At 47.5% G+C, this 25,384-nt stretch overlaps 1 protein-coding gene across 3 annotated transcripts in view; it reads right to left on the reverse strand.

Moving 5' to 3' along the window:
• Positions 1-25,384, reverse strand: part of BMPER (BMP binding endothelial regulator) — a 218,786-nt gene that overhangs the window by 87,740 nt on the left and 105,662 nt on the right. For all 3 annotated transcript variants that reach the window (XM_053927054.2, XM_024563020.4, XM_045197422.3), the window contains exons 7-11: positions 15,847-15,946; positions 11,647-11,756; positions 8,345-8,485; positions 6,149-6,253; positions 2,402-2,447 (exon numbers count right to left, since the gene is read on the reverse strand). In XM_053927054.2, the coding sequence (XP_053783029.1) occupies positions 2,402-2,447; positions 6,149-6,253; positions 8,345-8,485; positions 11,647-11,756; positions 15,847-15,946 (502 nt within the window). The remainder of the gene's footprint in view (positions 1-2,401; positions 2,448-6,148; positions 6,254-8,344; positions 8,486-11,646; positions 11,757-15,846; positions 15,947-25,384) is intronic.

The following is a 25,384-nucleotide window of genomic DNA, read 5'->3' on the forward strand; positions in this document are numbered from 1 at the left end:
TAAGGGATATGTACGTGTGTGATTTTGTTCAAATACAATGGAAATCGGTCGAATTCCTGGTTTTAGAGACTAGTAGCAGTTTTTACTTCAGCCTCCATTTGTCTTCTCTAGAAACCCATATATCAGAAGAGCTTTCTGAATTGACAGATGGGGGAAAAACAAGCCTAAACGTTTCACTGGGACCCTGGTTATAATGACAGGCAAATTTCAAAAGGAGGCCTTCTGGCCACAGCTAAAGTGCATCAGAGCAAGTCTACCTGGATGTGTTATGAAGGTCTGGGCATTGCATAAAAAAGTGGGAAGTCACCCCATCTCTTAACTCAGTGTGAACAGGTAAACTTTGCCGAAGAAGAATGTGTTTTATAGGCCTGATGGAAGAGCTGCCAGACAGTGAGGGTGAGTAAAGAGATGGAGCGAACACCGAGGGAAATGCAGAAGTAGCCGTGTGATGATCTTACGTAGAACTGGACCGAGAACCACATGCCAGGCTCCTCCCACACTGACCTGCTGGAGGCAGGTGCACGGGGTTCATGGCCTCCCGGGCGCCCCTCCACCTGGGTGGCTTTCACTCTTGCCAACTACCTCTATTGGTGACAGAGGTCATGGCTCCTTCATGTATCTTACATATATTTAATGTGATTGGTTGAAACCTTGGTTTGATTTTGTCATGCCCATCCTTCTATTTCTCTCCTTTCTTTTCTTTTTTTTTTTTTTCCTGATAAACCACCAGTATTCTAGATACAGAAAGGCTAACCCATCATGGATAAACCAATAATGAAATGCAGCTTTTCTCTCAACTCTCTCCATAATCACCATCTTGACTCGGGTAAGATAAAGTCAGAGAACTCAGGATGCAGGCTGGTTTTCTGTGCGAGGCTGGCCATGTGTTTTTGTGAATGAGGCCATGTGTTTTTGTGTGGAGCAATGGGCATATGTAACCTATCTGTGCTCACACAAACTGAAGGGTTCACTCAAAAATCAGAAGGGCTCCTTTGAAGTCTGCCTCTGCTTCAACTAGGAGACACAGTGCTTTCTAGGGAAAGGCAGAACACTCCGCCGACACGGGTACGGAGGAAAGCCATCCACTTAGACTCGACCCCGCTCATCCAGAGAGGATGTGGGCTGCAGGCGGCCTCCGACCCATCTGTAAATGCAGTTCCCTCACAGAGAGAGGCTGGGAGGGTGATTAAGTATAATAGCTTATCCGTGTATTTCAAAGTCCACTGCTGTGTTAATCAGAGCCCAATCTCCCTGCCTTAGTTCCTGGGCTCTACTGAGTCGTATTTTCTTGGCCTCCTTTGAGTTATTTTATGTACTGCATCATCTCTAAAGAAATATGCCTTTATTAAATCTATGATTTAATCCTCACAGATTCAATTAGTACTTTTATCCAGTGTATAATGTGAAAAAGATTATTTAATAGCTCTCTATCTCAAGACTTCATGACAATGTATGTATATTACATATAATAATATGATACAACATGTATAACAACATATATCTCACACACATGTCTACGCAAAATCTCTGTATCTATTGTCCAAATTACTTTAGACAGGTGGAATGACCACGGCGGTTCCCTTGTGAACGCTGCTTGCAGCCGTCCACAAAGCCCATTTCTCTCAGCCTGACTGGCTCCTAAAATACTTTCTAATAGATCTGGTGGCTTTGTGAGTTCTGCTTTTCACATATGAAAACTAACTTGATAGGGACATTACTAGTTCTCCTCCTTCAGTGAAGCCCTTCCGAAGCCTATCTCAGCACCACAAGAATCTGAGGGTCGGATCTGCCGCTAGATCCAGGCAGCTGTCTGCGCTTGGGGACCCGTGGAGCTTGTGGGGCAGCCTCGGATGGCTCTCAGGACAGGCCACGTTAGAACTCAGGTCATGATAGCAGGAGGGCCGAACCACTGCCAGACTGAAGACCTCTTGTTTTATCTTCGCCGACAGCGATGCTGGAGGTGCCCAGGTGAACCGGTGAAGAGGTAGGGTGGGGGAGGAAGTAAGTACAGCTGTTCGGCTTTATGATGACAGAAGGAAAATCCCTCCTAGTTTACGTCTACTGTTTGGTTTCACTGGATACCATTCTCTCAGCCTCTAGGACGGCAAATGTGAGTGGAAGTTAAAATGCTTACAGAGTTATCTAGTCCTTCTTAAAACTGCATCACACAACTTAGCATGTCAGTTTCTGGCAGCCACAAACGCCGCTGGAAACATCTGCGTTTGCCTCACTTGTGCTTCTGTAGAGGATTGTAACTGACTTACAGTGTCTGTAGGGAGCCGGGAGGGCCCCATCTTTTGCCGATAGAAACAACGCATGCGGAAAACTTACACCACCATTCTTGTCTCACTATAAAGTCAAAATAAACATCCACAGCACATCTGCAAAGGAATAAACTTACTTTCAGTGCAAATAGGACAGCATCCTTTTCTGTTGAGAATTTTACCCTAATCAAGAGAAAAACAAAGAAGAGTTTTTAATGTTAAGAAATAGGGTCTGCTGAGGACAAAACTCTTTTTTAAAATCTAATCCCAGATAAACCAATGAAACTGGTCCAGCTGTATTGGAACCCAGTGCCCAGATGGTGATGATGATGGTGAACATGAACTTTCAAGTATCAGCTTCTCAGGCCAGGCAAAGCCATTCAGAAAGCCTTCCTGTTTTTATCTGCCGGGAAATATCTAAAGGACTCATTGGTGTGACGTTTCTCATTTGGAGGGAAGAGGGACATGGCCTAGATTCAACCTGTTCACTGATACTCGGATCTAGTCCTCTATGGACCAAGAGCACACACGGAAACGGGAACTGCCTGCCAGCCCACCAGTCCACGTTGGGCCTCCACTCTGCTCTGCTTCTTGGAGGGGCCCAAACAATGAACCTCAACCCAAGTGCAGGTCAATGGATATGGACAATATCTGTGTTGCAGATCCAATTCAGCTGGATTTCTTCTTTTGGAAATTGCTACTCAGTCAAAGCCAATGAAGCTGAGGGTTTTGAAATGCTGAGCAATTTTCCATTACCTTTCTGGAAATACATCTCCTAAAATGCATTTCTTCCAATCTGTTTTTCGTGCATGACATTTAAAGGAGGAAGCATATTCCCATATCAGAAAATGGCATTGTCTCATCCCAGACTCAATGGGACTCACAGCGAGGAAGAAATGTGGAAACAGATGAACAGTTACAGAGCACTTCACTATGTAACAAACACCCTTCTAGATGTTTTCCTTAAGTTACCCAACATCAGGCTAGTTGTAAGGATTTAATAATTTAACACTTAAAACACTTAAGGTTTAATGAATATCATATATTATAATAATAATTATTATTATTAAGATGCCCAAGAACCTTATGAGCTGAATATGTTCCTCTTACAGGTGAAAAAACTGACATCATGCAACACAGCGGTGGTAGGACCCAAAATCAAACCTAACTTTGTGTAACCCTAAAGGCCACATGCTTTCCACTCCAGATTTTTATCTTCTTTCATCCTTTATCACTAAGAGAATTTAATATTCATTGGGTATCTGCTGTACAGTAGAAAGAATGCTGTGCTTTCTTCATACTTTATCCCACTTAAATTTCACAATGACCCTCTAATATAGGTGTCCCTACACCTGTCTATAGGGAACTAGAAAAGAGAGACCACAGAGAGGGGGCCCAAGGCCTGTGTCAAGGCCACATAGATAATATAAGGTTCATTCACTCATTCAACTACTGGTCGGCTGCATCAAAATAGATTTTGGTACTTTAAAAAAATTATACTGACTTGAAAAATGCTGGCTAATAACTGAGAAACCAGAACCATGTCGAATTCATTTTTCCATCAGCTAGAGACCTAAATGAAGGCTATGTTGACATTGAATAAGACTTAAAACTCAGTCCCATCCAGTCACCCCATGGTTTGGGGCATCACCAAACATTTTAATGGCCTAGAGCTCTCATCTCAATGTGGCACACAGGTCTCCTTTGGCTTCTCGGACTGAAAGCAGTTGAGGACAAAACCAAGTGTGTTTGGCTCAGGCCAATGGCATGATGGCTCCAGGAGGAGGGGTGCTCTGTCTGAATGGAACAGAGCTGTCTCCACCCAAGGCCCTGACAACACGTGGCGGTATGATCCCCTGCGCGCACTCATTGGCAGGAACTGCCATCAGCTTCTTCAGAAAATGAGAGGTGCTGGGAGTAATGCTAAAGTAGGGGGGGAGTAAATCAAGCGTGAGCTATGCAGTCAGGGCTCCTGGGTTACACATAACTGGCTGTGGAACTCCAGAAAGCTTATGACCTCATCTGTAAGAAGGGTGTAGTAATAACACCCCCTTCAGAGGGCGGTCTCAGTATTCAGTGGGGTTAGTCTTGTGACTGCAGAGGAAGTCTCGGTGCACGTTAGTGATGAGGAGATGACAATGTCAGAACAGCCCTGTCCCCACTAGAATCCACCTAGCCCTCTCACAAATGGGCTCTGTTGTCTCTGAGGAGTTGCCGGGGAGGGTGGACATGGAATCCAACCATAAAATTCTTCTTCAGCAAGACACACGTGCTTCTGGAGAAGAGATGTATAGGACCAGGACAGAGAGAGCAGGGAATGCAGGGTGACTCTGGATTTTTAAAGTTTCCCCAGGCAATGCAGGGGAAGGGCAGTAAGTGGGTAACCGTGGCCATGGAGAGGGAGAGTGGGAACTGGAGGGACATTTGGAAAGATGCTTGGAAACAGAAAGGTGGCCCCTGAGGCAGGAGCCAGGCACTGACAAGCTTGGACAAGATGGGGTGGGTGGGGAGGTGGTGAGCTGGGGGGAAGGCCTGTGACTGGAGGCATGACACCCCTGGCTCAAATGTGGTCCATAAAGGAGAAATGCCAACCAGATGCATCTGATGACATCCAGAGCCCTGACCTCCCCGCAGCAAGAAGACAACAAAAAGCATCAACCCCGCCACCCGCGGCGGGACTCACGTGCAGCCCGACCCTCCACCCCGGCCTGCGGAGCTCGGTGCCCAAGCCACCAGGTGGGCACAGCGCCCAGTTCCTGTCTTGTGGCATAAGGAAGCCCATTATTGCTAACATGTGCTGCAGGAGGCCGTTAGCAGGGAGGGTTCCCACAGGCCGGGCAGAGAAGATTGATCTTATTTTCCCAATGAATATTTATAAGCAGACCATGTTCAAGTCTTCAAGTCTATGTAGTTTATCTGCTTTTTTTCCCCTTCGTCTTCTTTTATGGGAGGTTCTCGTTTTTATGTCTGAGGCTTTCTAAAGCAAGACTAATTAGGGATTTTTGGCGGGTTTTGTTTTTTTTTTTTTTCACTTCTTTCTCTCCCTTTATTCGGTTGTGCAACAGCAGCAGCTGTTGTTCCTTGAGCCTCATTTGGTAGTCAAGCAAAAACAGTGCTGTTCTGTTTACAATAATCACAGATGTGAACAAAATTAAAGGCTGTCAATAACAGAGAAGGGCGAACATGCCCTGAATCCATGGATATTTTTTTCATTCACTGGATGGTAGTGAATAGGTTTGACATTTTCCCAAAATGCATAAAACTTTGAGAGGTTTCAAGTCACTGGGGCGAGTTCACAGAGGCTCAGGCTGGGAGGATAATGGCTGCTTTATTCAGTGCTCGGACTGTGGGCTTCTGGAAAGAGGTGTTCCCACAAGGACATGAGCTCCATTTGGGGCTGCCATGGAGGCCAGGGTTTGAGAGGGAAAACTTCAGAAGGGGGCTGGGGTGCTGCTAGGCAGGAGAAAACCCTCAAGAAATTTTCTGAGAAACAACCACTTATGACTTTCAATAGCTGTGGCAATAAAACCCTGATCTGAGAAGGGAGAGAGAGAGAGAGAAGGGAAATGCTAAGGATGCTGCTGATGTTTAACAGAAAATCCAGCCAAAGAAACAAGGGAGCAGATCTAACAGGATGGGAGACATTCAAACAAAGAAGGGGGCGAAGTCACTAAGAAATAGGAGTGGAGACAAGGGCAAGGTGGGAGCTATTTTCACGCAAGACTAGAATCTGGGTGAAATCTGGGTGGAAGAGCAGCAGCGAGCTTTGCAAGGGGCAGGTGGCTCCAGGGGATCTGGATTCGGTGCCCAGGGGACCATTCCATGCACAGAATGTTTCTCAGGATGCCCGGGTAAAGGCACGTCAGCCTGCACCCCACACGTACCTGCGGGCAGCTGCTGATGGGAGCGCACTGCTTCTTACGACACTCTGTCCTGCCTTTCATGCAAGCACAGATGGTGCAGTTCACAGAGGACCACATCTCTCCGTCCTGGGGAGAGAGCACAAGATTCTGCTGTCAGCTGGGGGCCGAGGGCAGCTAACCCAACAGGCTGGATTTCCTCTGGCAAAGTAAGCATTTCTCACTCTGGGTGAGTGATGCCATCATTAGACTAAGGTACTCTGAGGCATCTACCTACACCTGACCAATTTAACGTTAAGGTTAGATCTGCGTACTTGAGTGTCTGTGTGCGCACACGCATCCCCCTTCAGGATATAAAAGGAATTATTGGGCAGCTAAGTCCTCTTTGCATCTTGCTTCTCCTGCATGGGGAGACAAACAGGCGTTTTCATACATGATGTGATAACAAAGGTCTCATGTTTCCCGCTGGACAGGACAGAAATGATCGATCTGTGTCCGGCACCAACCATTAACTGAGTTGTCCAAACGCGGTTAGTTTGTTCCCAGAGATGACATGGCCCTGGACCACACTGGGCACAAACATGCCAGGAACGGAGGCTGATTCAGATGACTCCCAATGCCCAGGCTGACACCTGACCAGGAAGCCATCTGAAAACGTGGGGCCCAGAGAGCAAACCCTAAGAGCCACTCACACCATGTCCCTTTCTGTCACATACTCTTTTCCCCAAAAGCAGGGAAGCACTTTGGGACACGTTTTCCAGCCCAGAAAGAGCTATTTGAAGAATTTCTCTGGTTCACTGGCTTTGTAGTCTGTGGATACCGAGTGTGCAGCTGCAAGCAGCCCCGCGCCTGGAGGACAGTCAGGGGTGGACGTCCTGCTTTGGGGAGAAGAGATGATGGGCAACAGCGCTGGGCCTGACAACACGCGAGGATCCCTTCCTGGGCCAGTGGCAAATTTGTTAGAAACAGAGAGACAAGCTCAGGTCTGTCATGGAAACTGCTCCTCTTCCTCCTCTTCCTCGTTTTTGGCAGCCATTTTGAAGACTGTCTACTATCTAGGGACTTTATTCCCTGGGAGAAGACCTACCTGAAATTGTCTTAAAGGGCTAGAGTCTCCCAGTGCACATTTCTAGGATTCAGAGTTTCAAGGATGGCCCTCTGTCAATGAGTTCAGGCCTTAGTCACTTAAACAACCTTGTACTAAGGAGCTGGAAAAGCACTTTGCACAAATAGCACTGCCGTGAGGGCAAGTCACTGCATCTGGGTGCTGTGGACAGGGGTGACCTCATGGAAAGAGGGCACGAGAGGCCCTGAAGGCCTGGTGTGAATGTCACATGCACGCACCCCCTTCCCTCAGGCATGACACACCAGGTCTTCTCACCGATGGGGAAGAACCAAGACTCTCCCTGCTGCTCTGTGGGGTCACAGGAAGTCTGGCTAAGGGCAGCGTGCCTGAGGAGCCTCCACATCTGCTGGATCGTGAAAAAGCACCTCAGGTACAGAAGACTCTCTCCATCCCTGGGGCAGACAGACTAGAGGGGAAACACTTCAGACAAAGCCAACAATATTCATCCTGATGTTTACATGGTCTCTGGGCAGCTTCCTACTCGGGCTGTCGGACAACAAGGTAAAACGCGGCTGAGATGGGAGCAGTCAGCAGACAGCCCTGCTGGCTTAGTGGGGGCACACTCTCCCCACTTCGCTCAGTGGCTAGGCTAGCCATGTACACCATGGACAGTCCTCCTCACCCGAACATCGTCCGAATGAGAAAATCTCCCTTTGCAAAGCAGCGGTGTGCAAAAGTCCTAAAAGCATCCAGCTCTAGTCCTAAGCTATTCCTGGGCACACAAGCACCCATCACTGCGCCAGCTGGGGGCAGCTTTAGGTCAACCCCCAGCACAGGCCGGCCACGTTCGGAAAGGGCAATAATGTTTTACAAGTTTAAAATATTTCATAAAGCAAAAATGAAGCATGTTTCAAAAGAAAAATTTTTGAAAGGAAAACATTTTCAAAGCAGTTGCTTCTGTGTCCCTATGTACTTGATTCTAAATATATATGCATATATAATATTATAATATAAATAAGTGCATTTATAGGTTCACATACACACACACACACACACACCCCTCAAAGATGGAAGACACCAATCTGAATTTTGTTTGGAGCTTTTTACAATGCAGACCAGCACAGTAGTTTCCATGAGCTTGGCTCGTGACATACCCGGAAAATCTTGTTGCCAAACTTGCACACTTTGATGTCCTCTGGGGGCACACGTAGGAGGCAGTCCTCACAACAGGCGTCCGTGCCCTTGCCGCAGCCGCTGGGGCGGGAGCACTTCTTCGTGCACACTACGGTAGAGTCCTGGGGGCCCAGAGGCAGACCAGAGATTAATGATGATCCCCACCGCCACCAACATCCTCTCTGGCCTCGCCGTACCAACCCACAGTAACTGCCTTCAAACACATTCTAAAGATACCCCATTTCAATTTATTGCAACTAATCTTTTGTCCACATCCAAGTCTTATTTGTTGATTAAATATCTGGTTATGCAAACTGTGATGCCCACTTCCTGCCTCCCGAGGGCTTATAATTTAATGCTCGTGAGACTAAAGATGCTGCTTCAGCCATCGCGTGGCAAGAAGGCCCTGTTCACCGTGGGACAGCCAGTTTCCTGTCCCTTTCCTCTTTTTGTCACTGACAGTGCTCTCTGGGTCTCCTCCTCGGCTTTGTACCACCTTCTAGCAGCTCAGCACAGAGGCAGGATATCTATGATCAAGGACCAGACACGAAGAGTTAATGTTTCCCCTCAGGATGAATCCCTCGGTGTGCTCTGTATTCACAGAGAAACAGCATGAGCAGTTCCCAAATTGGACCCAGGTTCTAGGGCTTTTCATAAACCGCGTGACCCTAACCAGACCACTTAACCTCTGAGAGTGACAAGTTTATATCTATGACTTAAAAGAGTATGACCTGATTTCTAAAGAGGTAGTATTCCATCAACAAAATAGTCAAGCAAACTGTGTCTACTGATTCATCCAGCAACGCATGGGAGCAAAGTTCAGAGCAGCTTCGGAAAAGTAAACTTCCCTGGCTCCCCAGCCAACAAGATGCAACTTCACTGGAGTAGGCTGACAGCTGGGAGGGCTGTAAGACTGAAACACGTGTGAAATTTGGTGGAAGACAGAGAAAAGAAGTGTCCCAGGGCAGACTGGCAATCTGCTCAAAAGTATTGCATTCACGTGAGAACAATGGCCGAGAGATGAGGCGGAGCCCTTCTCCTAGACGCAGGCCCTATTGGTAAGCTTTGAACAAGGACTCATTTCTGAGCCTTACGCACAGGTAGGTTGTATCCATCAACCCATGTGACTTCTTATAGATTCTGTGCTGAAGATATGGCTTCAAGAGGTGTTTCAGGTACCATCTACTATAGTCCCACTGATTAATCATCTAAGATTAATATGACACTGAGGTGATCCTTCAGCAAATGTAATTTATTATCCTTTGTATTTAAGGTCCAGCCCACATCATACAGCAGACAGGATTGAGAGAGGAACAAGACCAGGTACACATATCAGCGGTGTTATCTTGTGCAAATCACTCTCTCTGAGCCTCGAGGTCCTCACCCTCAAAATGGAAATAATAATACTGACTTCTCATGTTTCGGGTGCAATTTAATCAAATATTTTAAGTACCTGGAACATTGCCTGGCTTATAGAAATTATTATAAGTCAACTCATAAACTAGAAAAAAATCCTTTATCAAATTGCATGTTTTGATTTGTACTCGCTGGCTCTCACATAATGCACACTTCCCAGCAGATTTCCCAACTTCCATTCAACACACACAGCTCCCATTAGGTCAGGTGTCTGGCCCTGGGTTAAGCAATGAGGATACAGACAGATGAGCGTCTGTCTCCAACGAGCTCAGAGAGTAAGAGGAGAGAGAACCACGTGAACAAATGATGACAATATAATGCGGTAAACAGAACTAAGCAAGGTGTGGAGGGAGCAGAGCACAGGAAAGAATGACCATACAGGAGGGGATGTCTGAGACAGGCTGCTGTGGAGGAAGAGGAGTTTGCTCATCAAATTGACAGAAGATGAGGACATGCAGGGAGAGAAATCATTAAAGTGAAAGGGCACACTGTGTTCAGAGAACTACCACACAGCTTCTAGAACCTGCCATAGCACTGAATGGGGGTGCTGGAGAGGGAAGCTCTAGGCAGAGAGAAAACGATACTCTCCAAAATGATTGCAGCCTGATTCTCCAAGCATTCAGCTTCTCAAAGATAACCATGAACTCACACTCTGATAAAACAACATAAAACAACCTCTGGAAGGAATGCTGTTGATTATACTTCTTTTGAGTCCTGGGACATGTTTCCTAATCATCTCTCATGGAATCCATGAGACCCGAAGCACTATGAGCAGAATGAATTCCCATCCATGGGAGGCCTGGCTTCCCTGCAATCAAAAGAACTAGGGATCAGATGGGTTTTATGGAAAGCTCAGTATCCCCATGAGGAAGCTGTAACTTGTGAAATTCCTGGAGAGGAAGAGAAGTCCTGAGGATGGAGGCCAAGGCCAACAGAAGGAATGGAGATAAGTTTAGCATAGGAAAATACAAACCACGAAGAGAGGAGGGAGCTGCAGGAAAGTGTGCTTGGGCTCAGGAACGGCTCAGGGTTCAATGCCAGGGAACACACAGGGCAGCCCTTCCACGGCCACCCCCACGAAGGAGTGCATGCTACCTAACACAGCATGCCTCAAATAATCAGGACCCTCTGAACTCTAATCACGGCTACTGACTCAGAGCTGACATGGAACAAACCTCCTTTCTTTCCCTCTCTTGCTCTTTAGCTATTACAAACAAAACAACCACCATCAGCACCAAAATGTATTACTCTCCACTCATGTCCCACAGATGTTTGGGTTAACCCGCTAATGAATGATCTTAAAGTCCTCCATATAAATGATTCTCCTCTTGGTTCCAAAAATAAATCACCACATACGCACAGTCTACAAACGTGTGCTGGGTGTCCCTTTAAAACTCGGGAGTGGTGGAATTCTTTCTCTACCAGTCATAAGACTTCTGGTTGCCTTTTGAGAAAAGTGAGCAATGCCTCAAGTAAACAATGATACGGTGAACAAAACATAAATGTTCTTTTCCCAAACTAGCAAGGTTTATCTTGTGATGCACTGTAAATCCATGCCTTTCTTTCCTCCTGGCTGTGATTAAAGCCGTTTTTATTGCCAGGCGTGTCAGAGAATTCATTGTGGATAATTAGATCCAGAGAGTACGGCCGCGTGCATTTGTCTGAGTTTAGCTGGTGCCTCAGACAGCCCCTCCGAGCTCAGTTCTCACCACCAGGCGCCGATGTGCTGTTCCTGGGAAGATGGCAGTGAGTTGTAATTTGGGTCCTATGTTTGAACTTCCTTGCAACCTCCAGTGAGGCTACAATGTTAATGCTAAAGCCCCAAATGCTCTTGTTGCTGGACTGCAGCCCCCCAGAACCGCCGTACCCTGCAGGTGCACGCAGTGCAGTTATCGTAGAGAAATGAGGATCCGTTGTCGTAAACATCACTGCGAAAGAGGCAGCTTCCAAACGGGAGATCAAACACTTTCCTCTGACCTAGAGGGAAGCAATGCAGAGCGTAAGCAAGACAGAAGCCAAGGCGGCCCCGCTGTGTCATCGGCAGTTGCAACACAGGGCAGTTAAACATCTCACAGGACCGGACACTCTGATGCTCAGAGATAGAGTCGTGGGTCGTATGTTCCCAGTGGATATCCTCATGTGACATTAACTTAGAGAGCTTTTGTTAAAAAGAGTTTGATTGCACACTATAAGTTCAACAAATATTATATAAGGCCCGGCACAAATAAAGCCCCCTTTTTTTATGAGCTGAAAATCTATACCAAGTCTTTTATTACAAATCGTAAGCATGAAATTCTGTAACATAACAATGACACTCCCAAGCACACCAAATGACATTTTAGGTGAAATGTGCAAATTGCTGTCCATCTCGTGTGAGACACTCACGTGCCCTCCCACCGATACTCAATGGTGGGACTGCTGTCGGCCCTTTATGTCCATACGGTGAACCAAGAGGAAAGAGACACAGACCTTCCCCCACGCAGCGCACAGTCTGCTGGGGAAACAAACGCACAAAACACGATTTCAGTACGAATACATGGTAAGTTCCGGGAAGAAGCCAATCTGGGAACTGGGGACGGGGAGAACAGAGAAGACTTCTCAAAGGATGTGACGCCTGAGCTACAACGAGGAAAACAATCCAGAAAGTGAGTACTGGAAGGAAGGAGGCAAGAGGAGTCAAGATATCCCAGGAAGGGAAAGATGAGCAAAAAGGAGAACTAATGACACAGCCTCACGGTCGAAGAAGTCACAAGTCCATTGGCACAAAGGGCGGAGCTAACTTAAAGGGCACGTAGAGGCAGGTGTCCGACCTCGCTTAGGCCCTGCATCTCTGTAAAATTAGCTCGGTTTGCCTTTTCCCTATAATTCATCTACCTATGCTTCATGTGTTTTGTAAAGTGGACTTAAATCCTTTTTGGCAAAAGACAAGATAGATAGTTAAGCTTTTTTCTCCACCAGTAAAAATACAGGTTCTGAGGAGCTTTCCCCCCCCTTAAAATAAACAGCCCCTGCCTGTTGCTTTTACTACAGTTACAGTACTCAATATCGTTGCATGGGTGGGTGGGTGGGTGGGGGGCTGAATGGAGGGATGCATCGGTAGATCATTGAACAAAAAGATTCTTCAACAAGTTTCTCCTCTACCCCCCAAACAAATGTAACCAATGGCTTCAATTACCCTCAGTAAAATGTAAACTTTACCTAAAAATGTCTTAGCACAGAGCCTGGCACTCATGAAATGCCACAAAAGGGGCCAATGACAGGCATTTCTGCGATCAGTGGCAGTACACGTCAGATAGGATTCTGGGCGACGCCACTGGGAAGGGCCACTGGGGGCTCCGTGTACACAGAACTCTGCCCCGGTCCCTCATTGCAAAGGAGAAAGGAGAAGGAGGGAATGTTGCGATGTAAGAGAGAGAGGCGTGCCATGTGAACGAATTTCGGTGGAGGAAAAATCTAACGGCAAATCGGTGTCCACCCAGCCCAAAGTCTAAGTTAGACTAAGATTTCAGCATCTAGTAGCATCCTAGTGTTTTTTATTTCTTTCTGTTTTGTGTGTGTGCGTGGGGGGGGGGTTCTTTTTACTCGCAAAGAACATAAAATCTTACCTTAATCCCAAAGTCATCAAGGCCCAAAGTAAGATAAAACATTCAAAAAAGTGGTTCAGAGACTCCGTGTACAGCCTGATTTGAACCATTTCCACTGGGGCTTAGCCCAACCGAAAACAGGTCTCGTGCGGGAGAGTTACGATTTTCACGTTTCCTAAGACTTTCTGCTCCTTCTGTAGTCTGTCTATGACCACAAAGGGACAGGAAAATCTGCATCCAATACAACAGCCGTTGCTCACATGACAGACTTCTGAGCTGACTCAGCGTATCCATGGTACTGGCTGAAAAGCATTAATCAATCCTGCTTATCTTCGAGGCCAGGCCCATGACGCTAGAATCCCCCAACGAGGAGAAAACTGCCTTAGTTAACAAGATACCTTCACTTGCTGGTTTGGTTGTAGAAAGACAGACTTCAGGGTGTGGCTGTGATAAACTGGGAATGAGCAAAATACATCAGCAGGATGAGTTGGAGTTTCAAGAACAAACTATGAAAGAAAGGAGAGAGGATTCGAGAAAAGGGTGTGGACAGTAACTGGTGACTGGCCCCCAAACAGAAGAGACAAACAGTAAAATGCTCCTAAAGGCAAAAATGGCTGAGGCCTTTTAACAACAAAGGAAGCTTAATATTTCATTTTACATGTTCTCTCTGCTCCTCTGCGAAGTAATCACCCTCGGTGACTGCAAACCTTCAGGAAAATCTGCTACACAAGCCCTGACTGCATAGCACGGTGAGATGTGAAAAGACTGGATAAGAGTAACTCTAAAAAGGCAAAATGAAGAAGGAAGAGGAAGAGGAGGAGGAAGTGGAGGAGGAAGAGGAGCATGAGGAGAAGGGAAAAGGGAAAGAAGGGAACAAAGAAATAGCGAGAGCAGGAACACAAAGCCAGTGGTGACCTGGGAAAATATCAGCCCTCTCAAGGATCCCTGGAGATTCTGGTGGGGTTGCTGGGTGCTCGACTATATTCATATGGTGAGTCAGGCTACTTTTATTTGAATCTTAAATAGTCTGACCTCCTCTAACTCAAGAGACTAAGGATCACACGGAAGAAGCTGATATATGGATTATAAACAAAAGCAAAAAAATCTCATCCTCTAGAGACTCCCAATCATGGACCGTCTCCTTGCAGTTGGTGGAGTGCATGCTGCCTTCCTTGTCACCAGGGGGCTGGGCCACAGCAGGAGAAAGCACAGGCTGAGGAGTCACAGAGACCCCAGAGACCGGGAGTGATGTGTCCCAGTATCAACCCATCACTCCTGGGCTGTGCCGCCTTCCAGAAATCTGCTTCCCTCTCAGGACAAGAAAACTAATAATGGCACCTGTATTACACATTGGAATTATATAATATATTTAGTACCTATATATTGGGTTGGCCAAAAAGTTCATTTAGTTTTTTTTCTGTAAGATGAAAGACACATTTTCATTTTCACCAATAACTTCATTGATTTGGATATTTTGAGCGTGTCGTCTATCTCCCATGTGGCATAACGTTGATTGTTCTCAATTAATGTCTCAATTTGATCGCTATCAACTTCAACTGGCCTACCCGACTGTGGAGCTTTGTCCATGAGAAATCTCCGGCATGAAACTTCACAAACCACTTTTGACACGTTCGAAAATATTAGTGACAGCACCTTCTCCATACACTGCACAAATCTTTTTTGTTGTTGCATTTTTACCTTTCTTGAAGTAATAAAGCATCATATGCCCAAAATGTTGCAAATTTTCTTCCATCTCAAACATGAAAAATGGCTACACAAAAATTCACCAATTTTGATAAGTTTTTTTTAATGGATGCTAAGATGACAGCTGTCACAATAGAATCTAACAAAATTGTCCTGAATGAAGTTAAAGACAACTAAACACTACTAGAGCCATCTGAGAGAAAAAACCAAATGAACTTTTTGGCCGAACCAATGTCACAGCTTTTTAAGATTAAATGAGAAGCAGCACATAAAATATTTCACATGGTGCTTAGTATCTAGTAAATATGCAATAAGAAAGAGCTAGTACTTCCTTTTTTGGCTATTATCCATTGCTCTCTTCCAAACCTCTTGTTTTTGGCATGTTATGCTTTTGCCTCTAAAAGTAACACTGGTCTATATTCCTCTGTGTGTTTACTTCACACGCCTTTAAAATCTGTCCCGACTCTGACCATCTGACCATCACGTGCTCGATTAAAGATAGTGTCTTCAATGCTGTCCTCCCCAAGAGGGTATTTATTACCCCGGGCTGTCTGGTGGGCCAGGTTCACAGTCACGAGGGAGGGCAGAGAGAGAAGCCTCTGCAGAGGTCCCAGAAGGGGCACAAGCCCTGCGCCCACCTCACAGTTGTGTAATCGGAAGTAGTTGCCGTGAACACAGGGTAACCCGCGGACCCCAAGACAAGCGTGTGGAAGAACACCTTCAGCAGAAAACCCCGAGAATACACGACATTGGTCTTTGACCTTGACACTGGCACTCACCCAAGCATTTGGGGCAGCACTGTCCTGGGGGGACGTGGCTCAGGTGCTGAGGACAGGAGAGAATGGGACAGACTTCTTGCACGCACTGTGTCCTGCCTCCCTGAAGAAAAGAGAGAGGTGAATAAGCACATTTGGCAAAGTACAGTGCATGTAGATGGGATGACCAAGGTGTCTGGACCAAACCAGGCCCTTCCCTGACACTAAGTCCCTGGGGTGACTGCCGAGACCCGTGAGATTTCTCCCAAGCCTCCTTCTGTCTTCCAGACAAACTGTCCCAGCAAAAAGACTGCCCTTCAAGAGACGATGACAGCATCTCCCCTCACACCAGCCACCGCCTCCTGTCTGTCCTTCTGAAGGCGAGCCAACTGTCTCAGTGTGTCTGCGAGTTGAGGCTTTCAGGGCTCCAGCTGGGAACGTGTCAGGCAAACCAAGACAAGCTGGCCTCCCCTCCCAACCCCCAAGCAAGCCGAGGAGCCCTTCAGATTTTGCTGAGACTTTGCTCCTCTTTCGTGCCCCCATCTCTCTGTAGGTCCCACACCCATCTTCTGCCAGGAAGGCCCCCCGGTCTGCCACAGCTTAGAGGTGCTGCTGTGATCGCTTGGTGAGATTGGGATTGTGGGGTGCCACCAATCCACTCAAAAGGGGTACAGGGACAGCTGGCATTTGCAAGAACAATTTCATTGAATTTACCAAGCTAACCTAATGGGTTTCCACTCACTAAGTAGAAGGTGCGTGACGACTGATACAGAAAAGACTGGCAGAGCCTCCGTGTGCCCTGGGAGAAGTCTAGAGCCTCCAAATATGGCCCCTGCCCCCCGTTGTGCTCCCCCCAGCACCCATGACCTCTGACACCCACTCCTTCCTCCCAGAGGGCAAAGACACGGTGTGCTAATACGACTCCCCTCCTCTACCCCTCAGAGACCCCTGCTTTTCAAGCCTCAGCAACTTGTAACTGAATCTTTAGAAAGTGAGGACGGGGATTAAAAACAAAACGAAAGAAAACAAAAACTGCTTTCCAGTCAATTTACAGCCAACACCTTTGCAAGCCTAATGTGGAAACTATACTGTGCAAAATGAATTGCTCTCGAATTTGTGAATAATTCCAATGGATTGGCTTTTCTGGGATTTGAGGTAGAAACCAACTTAAGAGACCCTCAGGTATCCATTGTCTTGGGCTGATGATTTCTACCTCAAGAGGCCTCAGGAAAAGAGGAACCCACCTCAGAGAGCCCTGGGCTTGCCAAGGGAAAGATCCCCCCTGGCTGTCCCCACACCTTCAGCCCCAACACCAGACGTCAGTCAGCCAGCGGGTCACATTTTGTCCCATCCAAGCACACTGCCGTCTCCCAGTATTTCTGCCTTCTCTTCCTATTCTTGCCCTTTTTATTATTATGGTATATTTTTTTGGTGGGGATGGATAAAAGGGTAGGGCACATGCTGTATTTTTAAATATTTATGATTTTGAAACCACTCTCGTGTTGGATTCTTCCCCAAACCAATAAAGAACACGTGAAAATGCCACAAAAAGCTCTTCTGTTGTTTTTACATTATTTTCAGACCAGCAAGAATCACTCAAAAGCTCCGAAGAATCCATGGCTGGTCCCTGGGAGGGTCTTCACTCACCTCCGCGCAATCCCGAAGGCCGTCCTCTCACCAGACTCCAGAGACGCAGAAGCACGTCGAGGCCAGACTCAGAGGTCTGCCCCAGCATGCACAGAAACCACAAAAGCCAAATCTGGGGGAGGACGTAGGCTGCCCTTAGCTTTTCATTTCAAAGAAATCCACCCGCAAGTAACGCCCTAAAATCTGGAAGCCTTCAGGCCACACAAAGTTACCTCTGTGTGAGCTTCTCTTAGGTACTCAGAGAACACATCCTATTCATCGATATTCTCTGTTCTTGCTGGATCAGCAACTATTTTTCATGCATATCTTAAAACTAAAAAAAAATTTAAATGTTGCATAATTGCATCGGAGTGAACTTGCCCACACTGTGGAAAGTTGGCGAAAGGTTATGTGGACGCCGGTAATTTTCCTTACAATAAGGTCAAAGAGCAAATTTTGCATACACAATGCAACTGCAGTTTGTGTTTCCCTAGAGGCCCTGGAAGTAACTTGAACTCCAATCTGGGTTTGCTGGTTTGGTCAAGTTTTGTTTTGTTTGGGCTGCAGCTCTGGGGCACAGCTCCAGTCCCCAGGCCGAATTCCAATGAATGCCTGCGAAGAGAGCCCCGGGCCCATTGGGCTCGCAACCTGCTTCTAGGATTTCAGCTCCGCAGGGACTCTGGTCAAACTATAAGCTGTGGCCCTGCTGTAAATGAAACAAGTTAAAGTAGCAGAAGTAAACATTACTGTTTCTAAAAATGTACTAATTTCTACTGTACCTGCACTAGCTTGGTTGAGCTTTGGAGTGGGCTTCCCTGCCTCAACTCTCTTCCCCTAATTCATCCTGGAAGGTTCTACCCACCCAAGACTCCTTTCCAGCATCCATCCATCATTTCATTATTCGATCAAATACGTAAGGCCTATCATATGCTGGGATACAGCAGTGAGTGTAACGTACAAAAATCGCTCTTTATGGAGCCTGCGGCACCGGAGACCACACCCCCACACTAAGGCAGAGCATGACTTACGGCTGCACTCAGGATCAGGTGCAACCCACTCGCGCTAAAAGTTGCTGGCTGACATCTATTTCCTGTCTGTCTTAACACAGAGCGTGACCCTCCCCAGAGTCTTGCAGGGAGCATCGGCCCTATGACTTGGTCCTGACCGACGGGAGGTGGATGGAAATAATACACTGCACTTGCAGACATCGCCCACAAGTCTTTCACACACCATGCTCCACTCTCTCTCTCTCTACTGGATGGATAACCAGCTGAATGGAGGGAACATTAAGAGCTTTGCAAAAATGGAAAAAGCCTGCTTTCCTGAGTCACTGTAAGGAAATCTACCCACTCGAGACCTACTGTTAAATTAGCAAGAAAAAAACTGCTGCATTAAAACACTCAGGCATATTAGTTCTCTATTACCAGTGAGCTACTTTGTCAAGATACCCATAACCTTCTTTCTAGGCTTCTTCCCGACTAACTCCAGTCGGAAGACAAGGTTCCAGGTTCCTCATGTCTTTCTTCATTGCCCTCAAGCACATCCTACAACGTCCACCTTTCTTTTAAATACCTTTTCCCCTCCCTGCCCCCATCACTGACCCCTGTGAGAACCCTGCTTCATTCAAGGTCTGTCTCAAGCTCCTTCTCACCTGTGACGCCTGCTAGATGTGTCCACGTCCCATAACCTCCTCCTTCTCCCCACATCTCTCCTTTTTCATCTGGACCCCTGTATTTTTGATGCATACATACGTTTTAACCCTGCAAGATGACCCTGGTTTTGCCTTCAAGCTAGACTGCTGTTGGGCCAGGGACCAGTCCTTGGAGCGGAGCCCAAGGTCCTTCAGGAGAGCGATGGGCTCAAGGAATATTCCAGTAAAAGTTTACTGCACGAAAGACCAAGCTGCCACTACGATGAGCACCAGAACGCAGCTGCCTTCTTCAGACGCCTTCAACCGCAGGGTGCTGCTGAGAACCTGCGGTTCGGGGCTGTCGGCCTCCGCTTCCTTCCGTATCTCCTTGGGCTTTGCACATTTTAGGTAATAATCACATGTTTCTTGGCGCAAAGACTTCCAAAATGAACACTCAACTTCAACTTGTAAAGCTGATCCCGTGTATTCTGTTAAACGTTTGACAATTTCTAAACCGTTACAACACATAGGGAGTAGTGACTACAGCCGACCCTTGGACAGTTCAGGGGTTAGAGGGGCCAACCTCCCACCAAGCTGAAAACCTTTGTGTAACTATTACATTCTCTCATCTGGTTAACAACAACAACAAAAAAGGGATGCCAGGAACTTGCAGAGCACGGTTGAGTTATGATTTTCACCATTTGTGTTTTTCTGGTAAGGCGAGTTTGCTCTTTAGAAGTGATCCTTTGTTCTAATTGCCTCTCTGAATGCTTCTCCAAAAGGAGTCGTTTCACAAGAAAGACTTGAAACTTGTCCCAAGTCTCTCTTCTGTCCCCCGATTTTGGTTTTAGCTGATTCAGTAAGAGCTCAAGACTTTGTGTCAAAGTTTACCCCCAAGTAGCGTGGTTGCAAAATAAAAAAATCTGTCTCCTGAGTGCAGTGGCGAGCGCAAGATGATAAACCCACAGCCATGTGCCTGCAGCGTGTGCCTCCAGCCCTACGGACTGCCGGGGACTCGGGGGCAGAGGGCTCCTCCCTGGACCGGGACACAGAGCCGTGCGCCTCCACTGGAGGCCAGAAGCAGAGCGGTGCCCTGTTACAGCCAGTTACAGCCAACCGGCTGCACTGGAGCAATTCTACAGCGGCTTCTTCCCCCCATTCTTTGAAGAGAATGGGGTTCTCCGTTGACTCCCAAGGAGGGGGAACGAGGGGCAGGAACACTGCAGGGCTGGCAGAGGGCAGACACACATCCTGAGTGCCAGGGTTTATGTGTGACCCGGAAGTCTTACATCCTAACTTACCACAGTGGGGCAAAGCTGATTTGTGAGCAGAGCACCCGCTCTCAATCACAAATCGGGTCAAAAGCATCACACGCAAACAAACAGATGTCCTCTGCCACACCTCTCTGTGACCTGGATATTTACTGTGGTGAAGTCTCGGAGTCTGATAGCTATTTCCAGGGGTAAAGGCCGTGGTGCCTGGCTTTCCCTGTTCTTGGCCAGAGCGGAACAGGAGGTCGAGCTGAGAAGGGGAGCAGGTAAGCTCTCCAGATAAAGGAAAAGAAAGAGATTGCACAAAGGGAGAGAGGACACCCCAAGCTGCGGTAGGTAATGCTCACACTCAGAGAGAGAGAGAGAAGGCATATATAAAGACACTCACACTACACTGGCATATATGTATATGTCCCTGCAGTGTAATAATTACGTGTGTGTCTGTGAGACCTACCCACTAGCCTGGGGTTTTGCAGCTTTGGCACTACTGACATTTGGGGTCAGATCAGTGTTTGTTCTGGGGACTGTGCTGTGCTTTGCAGGATGTGTAGCAGAGTCCCTGACCTCCGTCCACTAGATGCCAGTGTCACCCTACACTCCCTGGTTGTGACAAACAGAAATGACTCCAGACACCGCCAAGAGCCCCAGGGACAAATCACGCCCAGTGGACAACCACTGCACTAGACCAAAGTGTCCTCGACTGCAGTCCAGGAACTTGCATTTTTTAAAAAATGTTTCATTTATTTATTTTTAGAGAGAGGGGGAGGGAGAAAGAGAAGGAGAGAAACATCGGTGTTCAAGATAATACACCAGTTGCTCCTCTCACACCCCCAACTGGGGACCTGGCCCACAACCCAGGTGTGAGCCCTGACTGGGAATTGAACCGGCAACCTTTTGGTCGGCAGGCGGTGCTTGATCCACGGAGTCACACCAGCCAGGGCAGAGCCTGCATTTTTAATAATATGCCCAGATGATTTAGACGCTGCTGCCCGAGGCACTGTCTTTTGCAAAACAGAAAATAAACCTCAACTTTGGTTTCACACAGAATCAAGGACACGTCAGGAAAGCTAACCAGATGCCCTACTTTGTCCCATACAAGTTTGAGCAAACAATACCTGTGGGAAGTATGCACCGGGCTGACAAAAACAAACACCCTTTTGTCCTTCACTGCCTATTCACGGAACCACGACCTGCTGCTCTGTCCTCGGAATCAAGCCCAAAACAAATCCCCTTTCTCTTTCCCATCAATTAATGTTTCTAAGTCCAATTGTTGTTAATGTTACTGTTCTGGTTTCCTATTGCTGCTGCAACAGTTGCCACACAGCCTTAGGGGCTGAAAACCATATGCATTTCTTATCTCCCAGCTCCGGAGGTCAGAAGTCTGACATCCATCACTGGGCTGAAATCGAGGTGTCAGCAGGCCCCCACATTCCTCCTGGAAGCTCCGGGGAAAAATCCATTTCCTGGCCTTTTCCAGCTTCTAGAGGCTGCCTGCATTCCTTGGCTCAGGGCCTCCTCTCTCCATCATCAAAGCCAGCAGTGTAGCATCTTTAAATGTCCCTCTGCTCTGACTCTGGCCCTCTGCTCCCGTCTGAGTGTTTCCTGTGATGGCGACCTCCCGCCTCCCTCCCTTTCATAAAGGCTCTTAGAAAAGAGCTTATCCAAATAATACAGGCTAATCTCCCATCTCAAAATCCTTAACTGAATCACATCTGCAAAGTCCCTTTTGCCATATAAAGTAACAGTCACAGATTTGGGGGGTTAGGATGTGAACATCTCAGGGGTCAAGGGGTACATGACTCTGCCTAGCACAATTACTATTCAAGAGACAATATTTAATTCCACTCTGAGTCCCAGATGTAATATTTCAGGCCAGAAGCTACCGCAACATGCTAGTCTAACCTGTTCCATCTGCCTTTCCCTCACTGAAAAAGCTGGTTGCTCCCATGTGTTTCAGAAAGAAGAGATAGTCGAGAATCTCAGTTTAACTCCTGGTGGTATGGCTGCTTCTTCTTCCACGCTCATCTCTAGTCACTTCGTCGTAGCTTGCAGAAGGTGGCGTTCGAAGCAGACCGCCCGAGTGTCCCATGAGTCTCTCATCTGAGTCTCTCCCTGTCAGAGGCAAAACCACAGGTGCTGATGGACATCTTCAGGAGCAACGTTTTGGGTGTTAATGGAGCAGAAAAACCTCCCTGTTTGCCAACAGGCCTCTTTAAGGGCATGATGCCAGCCCTGACAGTGAGCAGCGAACCTCCTGAGGTGAAGTGCCCACCAAGCTGCCTGACTTGACCACTCACCCTTGGGCCCGTGCCAGCCACGTAGGGACGTCCATGTGTTCTGATGGCCAGACAGATGACTCCCAGTTGGACTGTGTTCCTCTTCTTCAAACACACTTGCAGAAGACGGAAGGAGAATGCCCGTACGGGCCTCAGCAGGGGTCTGTGTGGCCCGACAGCGAGGCCTTCCCCTGGCCCCTGCTGACCGTGGAGCTCCAGGCCAGCTGCCTGACTGAGCGGGCCTGGCCCGGCTACAGAGACTTCAAGTGCACACAGAGGCAGAGCCACAGGGCACCATGTTGGTGAAATAAGTATCAGGTTCATAGGGTTGACAGGAGAACTGACAGCACTTGAGTTTACTATCGCTCCACTCACACCACTAAACAGGGGGCTCAGTATTGTGTTTGCTTATCTCCCACTTTTAAAGGGAATATTTGTCCTCTTTGAGTCTTCGTTCTTCGCTCTTTCTTGTCACTTAGCTGAATGGCAGGTTTTTGTGTTTTTCTGCATGATTTTGCCTTTAAAAAAGAAAGTGTAGAAGACTTTCCTCTTCCCCAAGCCTAGCTTTCCACAAGGACAGACACACAGATCACCGGTAAGACGGGGATTCCGTCTGAAGCGAATTTCCAGCTGGTCCTGGGTCTCTGCAGATCTTTCCTTCCTTTCCTTGTCTAGTTGAGAAGCAGGAAGAGGCGAGCATCCCACCTGCCCAGGCTCAGGCGAGATCTCTGCACCAATGTCCTGGGCACAGAGGGCAGAGGAGAGCCTGGCAATCGGAGTGGACTTGCCAGCCCTGGATTTTTTGGTGCCTGTGAGCAGGTGCTGAGGGACAGCTGGGACATGAGTGATCTGCCCTGAGGAACGTGACAGTCTCCCAGGGCTCCCTGAGCAGAGAGGTGGGGCTGGCGGACAGGACCGAGAGGATCTGGCCCTGCCAGGCTAGTGAGCCTGGGTGTTCCCTCCCTGAAACAATCGATAAATAAACAAAGAAATCCCTACCAGCACACCCTCCTAATAGTTCAGATTCCGGTAGACCACCCCGGTAGGACATTTCTCAACTGCCACCCGAAGGAAAGAGCCAAAGGAAGGGAACAAGCCCTTTTCCTGCTCTTGCCATTTTTATCCAAGTTCAGCTTTCATCATCACAGACATAGTCAAAGCTGTTACAAGCCTACTGCTGACACATCAAACGCTTTCTCTGCAGGCTGGCCCGCTTCCAGGGAGATGAAAAGCACAGTCATTCAGAACTCACACCTTCTAGGAGCTACGAGCCATTCCTGAGAGGAAGGAAATAACACCACTGTGCAGCAGAAGGGGCGTTTTTCATGTCCCGCGGGCAGCCTGCACCACGGCAGTGCTGGACCGCACCAGGGAGAGGGGCACAGGAAGACCTCGGGAGGCGGGCAAGAGTCTCCGCCCACACGGACCCCCAGAGACAGAAATACAAGCGTCGCTGAGGAGCTGTTTCTCTAAAACCTTTCTGGTGACTGTTAAGCATGTGCTGTATGCGTTGCTTCATTTTGTTCTCATAATGCCACATTTGGATTTGCCATTGGCCTTAAACTAGGCTGAGCACTCACTAAGGGCAGAAGCCGTGTTCATAGTTCTTCAGTCTTCCGCAGGCACTCTTGCCTTCCTCGCCCCACAGCAAGGGCATCGTAACATCCGAAGTACTGGCTTGTCCATGAAAGCTGAAAATAATTCAGAAATGTTTGTGCTCCAGCGAGGTCTCTGAAGGCACCAAGGTATCTGTTGTCTTGAAATGGATGAGTCTTCATTAAGACACATCTGCATTCCATCACTGTATCGACAGAATGAGACTTAGAAGTCTATGAGCTACTTCCTAATATAGTTTGTCCGAAAGCACTTCTGAAAAATAAAATGACATTTACAGTTTATTTTAATTTCTGAAGAGCAGTGAACTAGTCCCAGCCTTTTGGCTTCGGTTTGACTGTTCCACAAATATGTGAGACACTGGAGTCTTTAAGTAAAAACTTGCAAAATCTCCATTCAGTATAATTACTGTGTGCTGTTCTGTATTTTGTATCAGGTGCCAATTTCCTACAACCCTAACAAATATTAAAATAGCGTAAGTAAAGTGTCACGGAGTCCTGTAAACACTCTGGCCTCTGTCAGGGGACACGGTCCAGGTTGGCTAGAGGTTTTTGGCACGATGCGCTCCAAATGGGGGTCCCCCTGGGTCTCGGTCTTGTCAACCCATTCTCAGTTTATGTTCTGAGATAATCAGGCTGCAACACAGTCTTGGCAAACTCATGGGATGATTGCGATCTAGGCCAAATATGATCAAAGGAGAAAAGTGTACAGGCTGTTGGAAACAGCTGTGGTGGGGGGTCCCGGTTTGAGCCAAAGCTAGCGTTCTGACATGTCTGGGCAAGTCCAGTGAAAGGGAGAGTCTCACTCCTTTGGCTTCTCCTGAGAACAAGAAAACTCAGTCCTGAGGGAAGAGGAGACGCGGCACCACAGAACGACTAGTTCCTGAGCCCAGGGACAGGAGGAAGGCGTCGTCTGCAGGCAGCTTGGCATCTGCCCCTCAACCCGCCCCAAAGCCAGTGCCGCGGCGCCGTGTTGACCCACAGGGAGGAAGACGCTGAAAGCAAAGCCTAACACGACAGTTACTAAAACCTTAGTGAAATAGTCAAGGACAGGTCCCACTGATTTGGGATTCCTAGAATGGAGGAGAACACACCAAACAAAAGAGAAAAATGGTTTTGGTCTGTTTTCCCACTTCCCTTCCAGGA

This window comes from Desmodus rotundus, chromosome 6 (genome assembly GCF_022682495.2).
Source record: "Desmodus rotundus isolate HL8 chromosome 6, HLdesRot8A.1, whole genome shotgun sequence".
Lineage (NCBI taxonomy): Eukaryota > Metazoa > Chordata > Mammalia > Chiroptera > Phyllostomidae > Desmodus > Desmodus rotundus.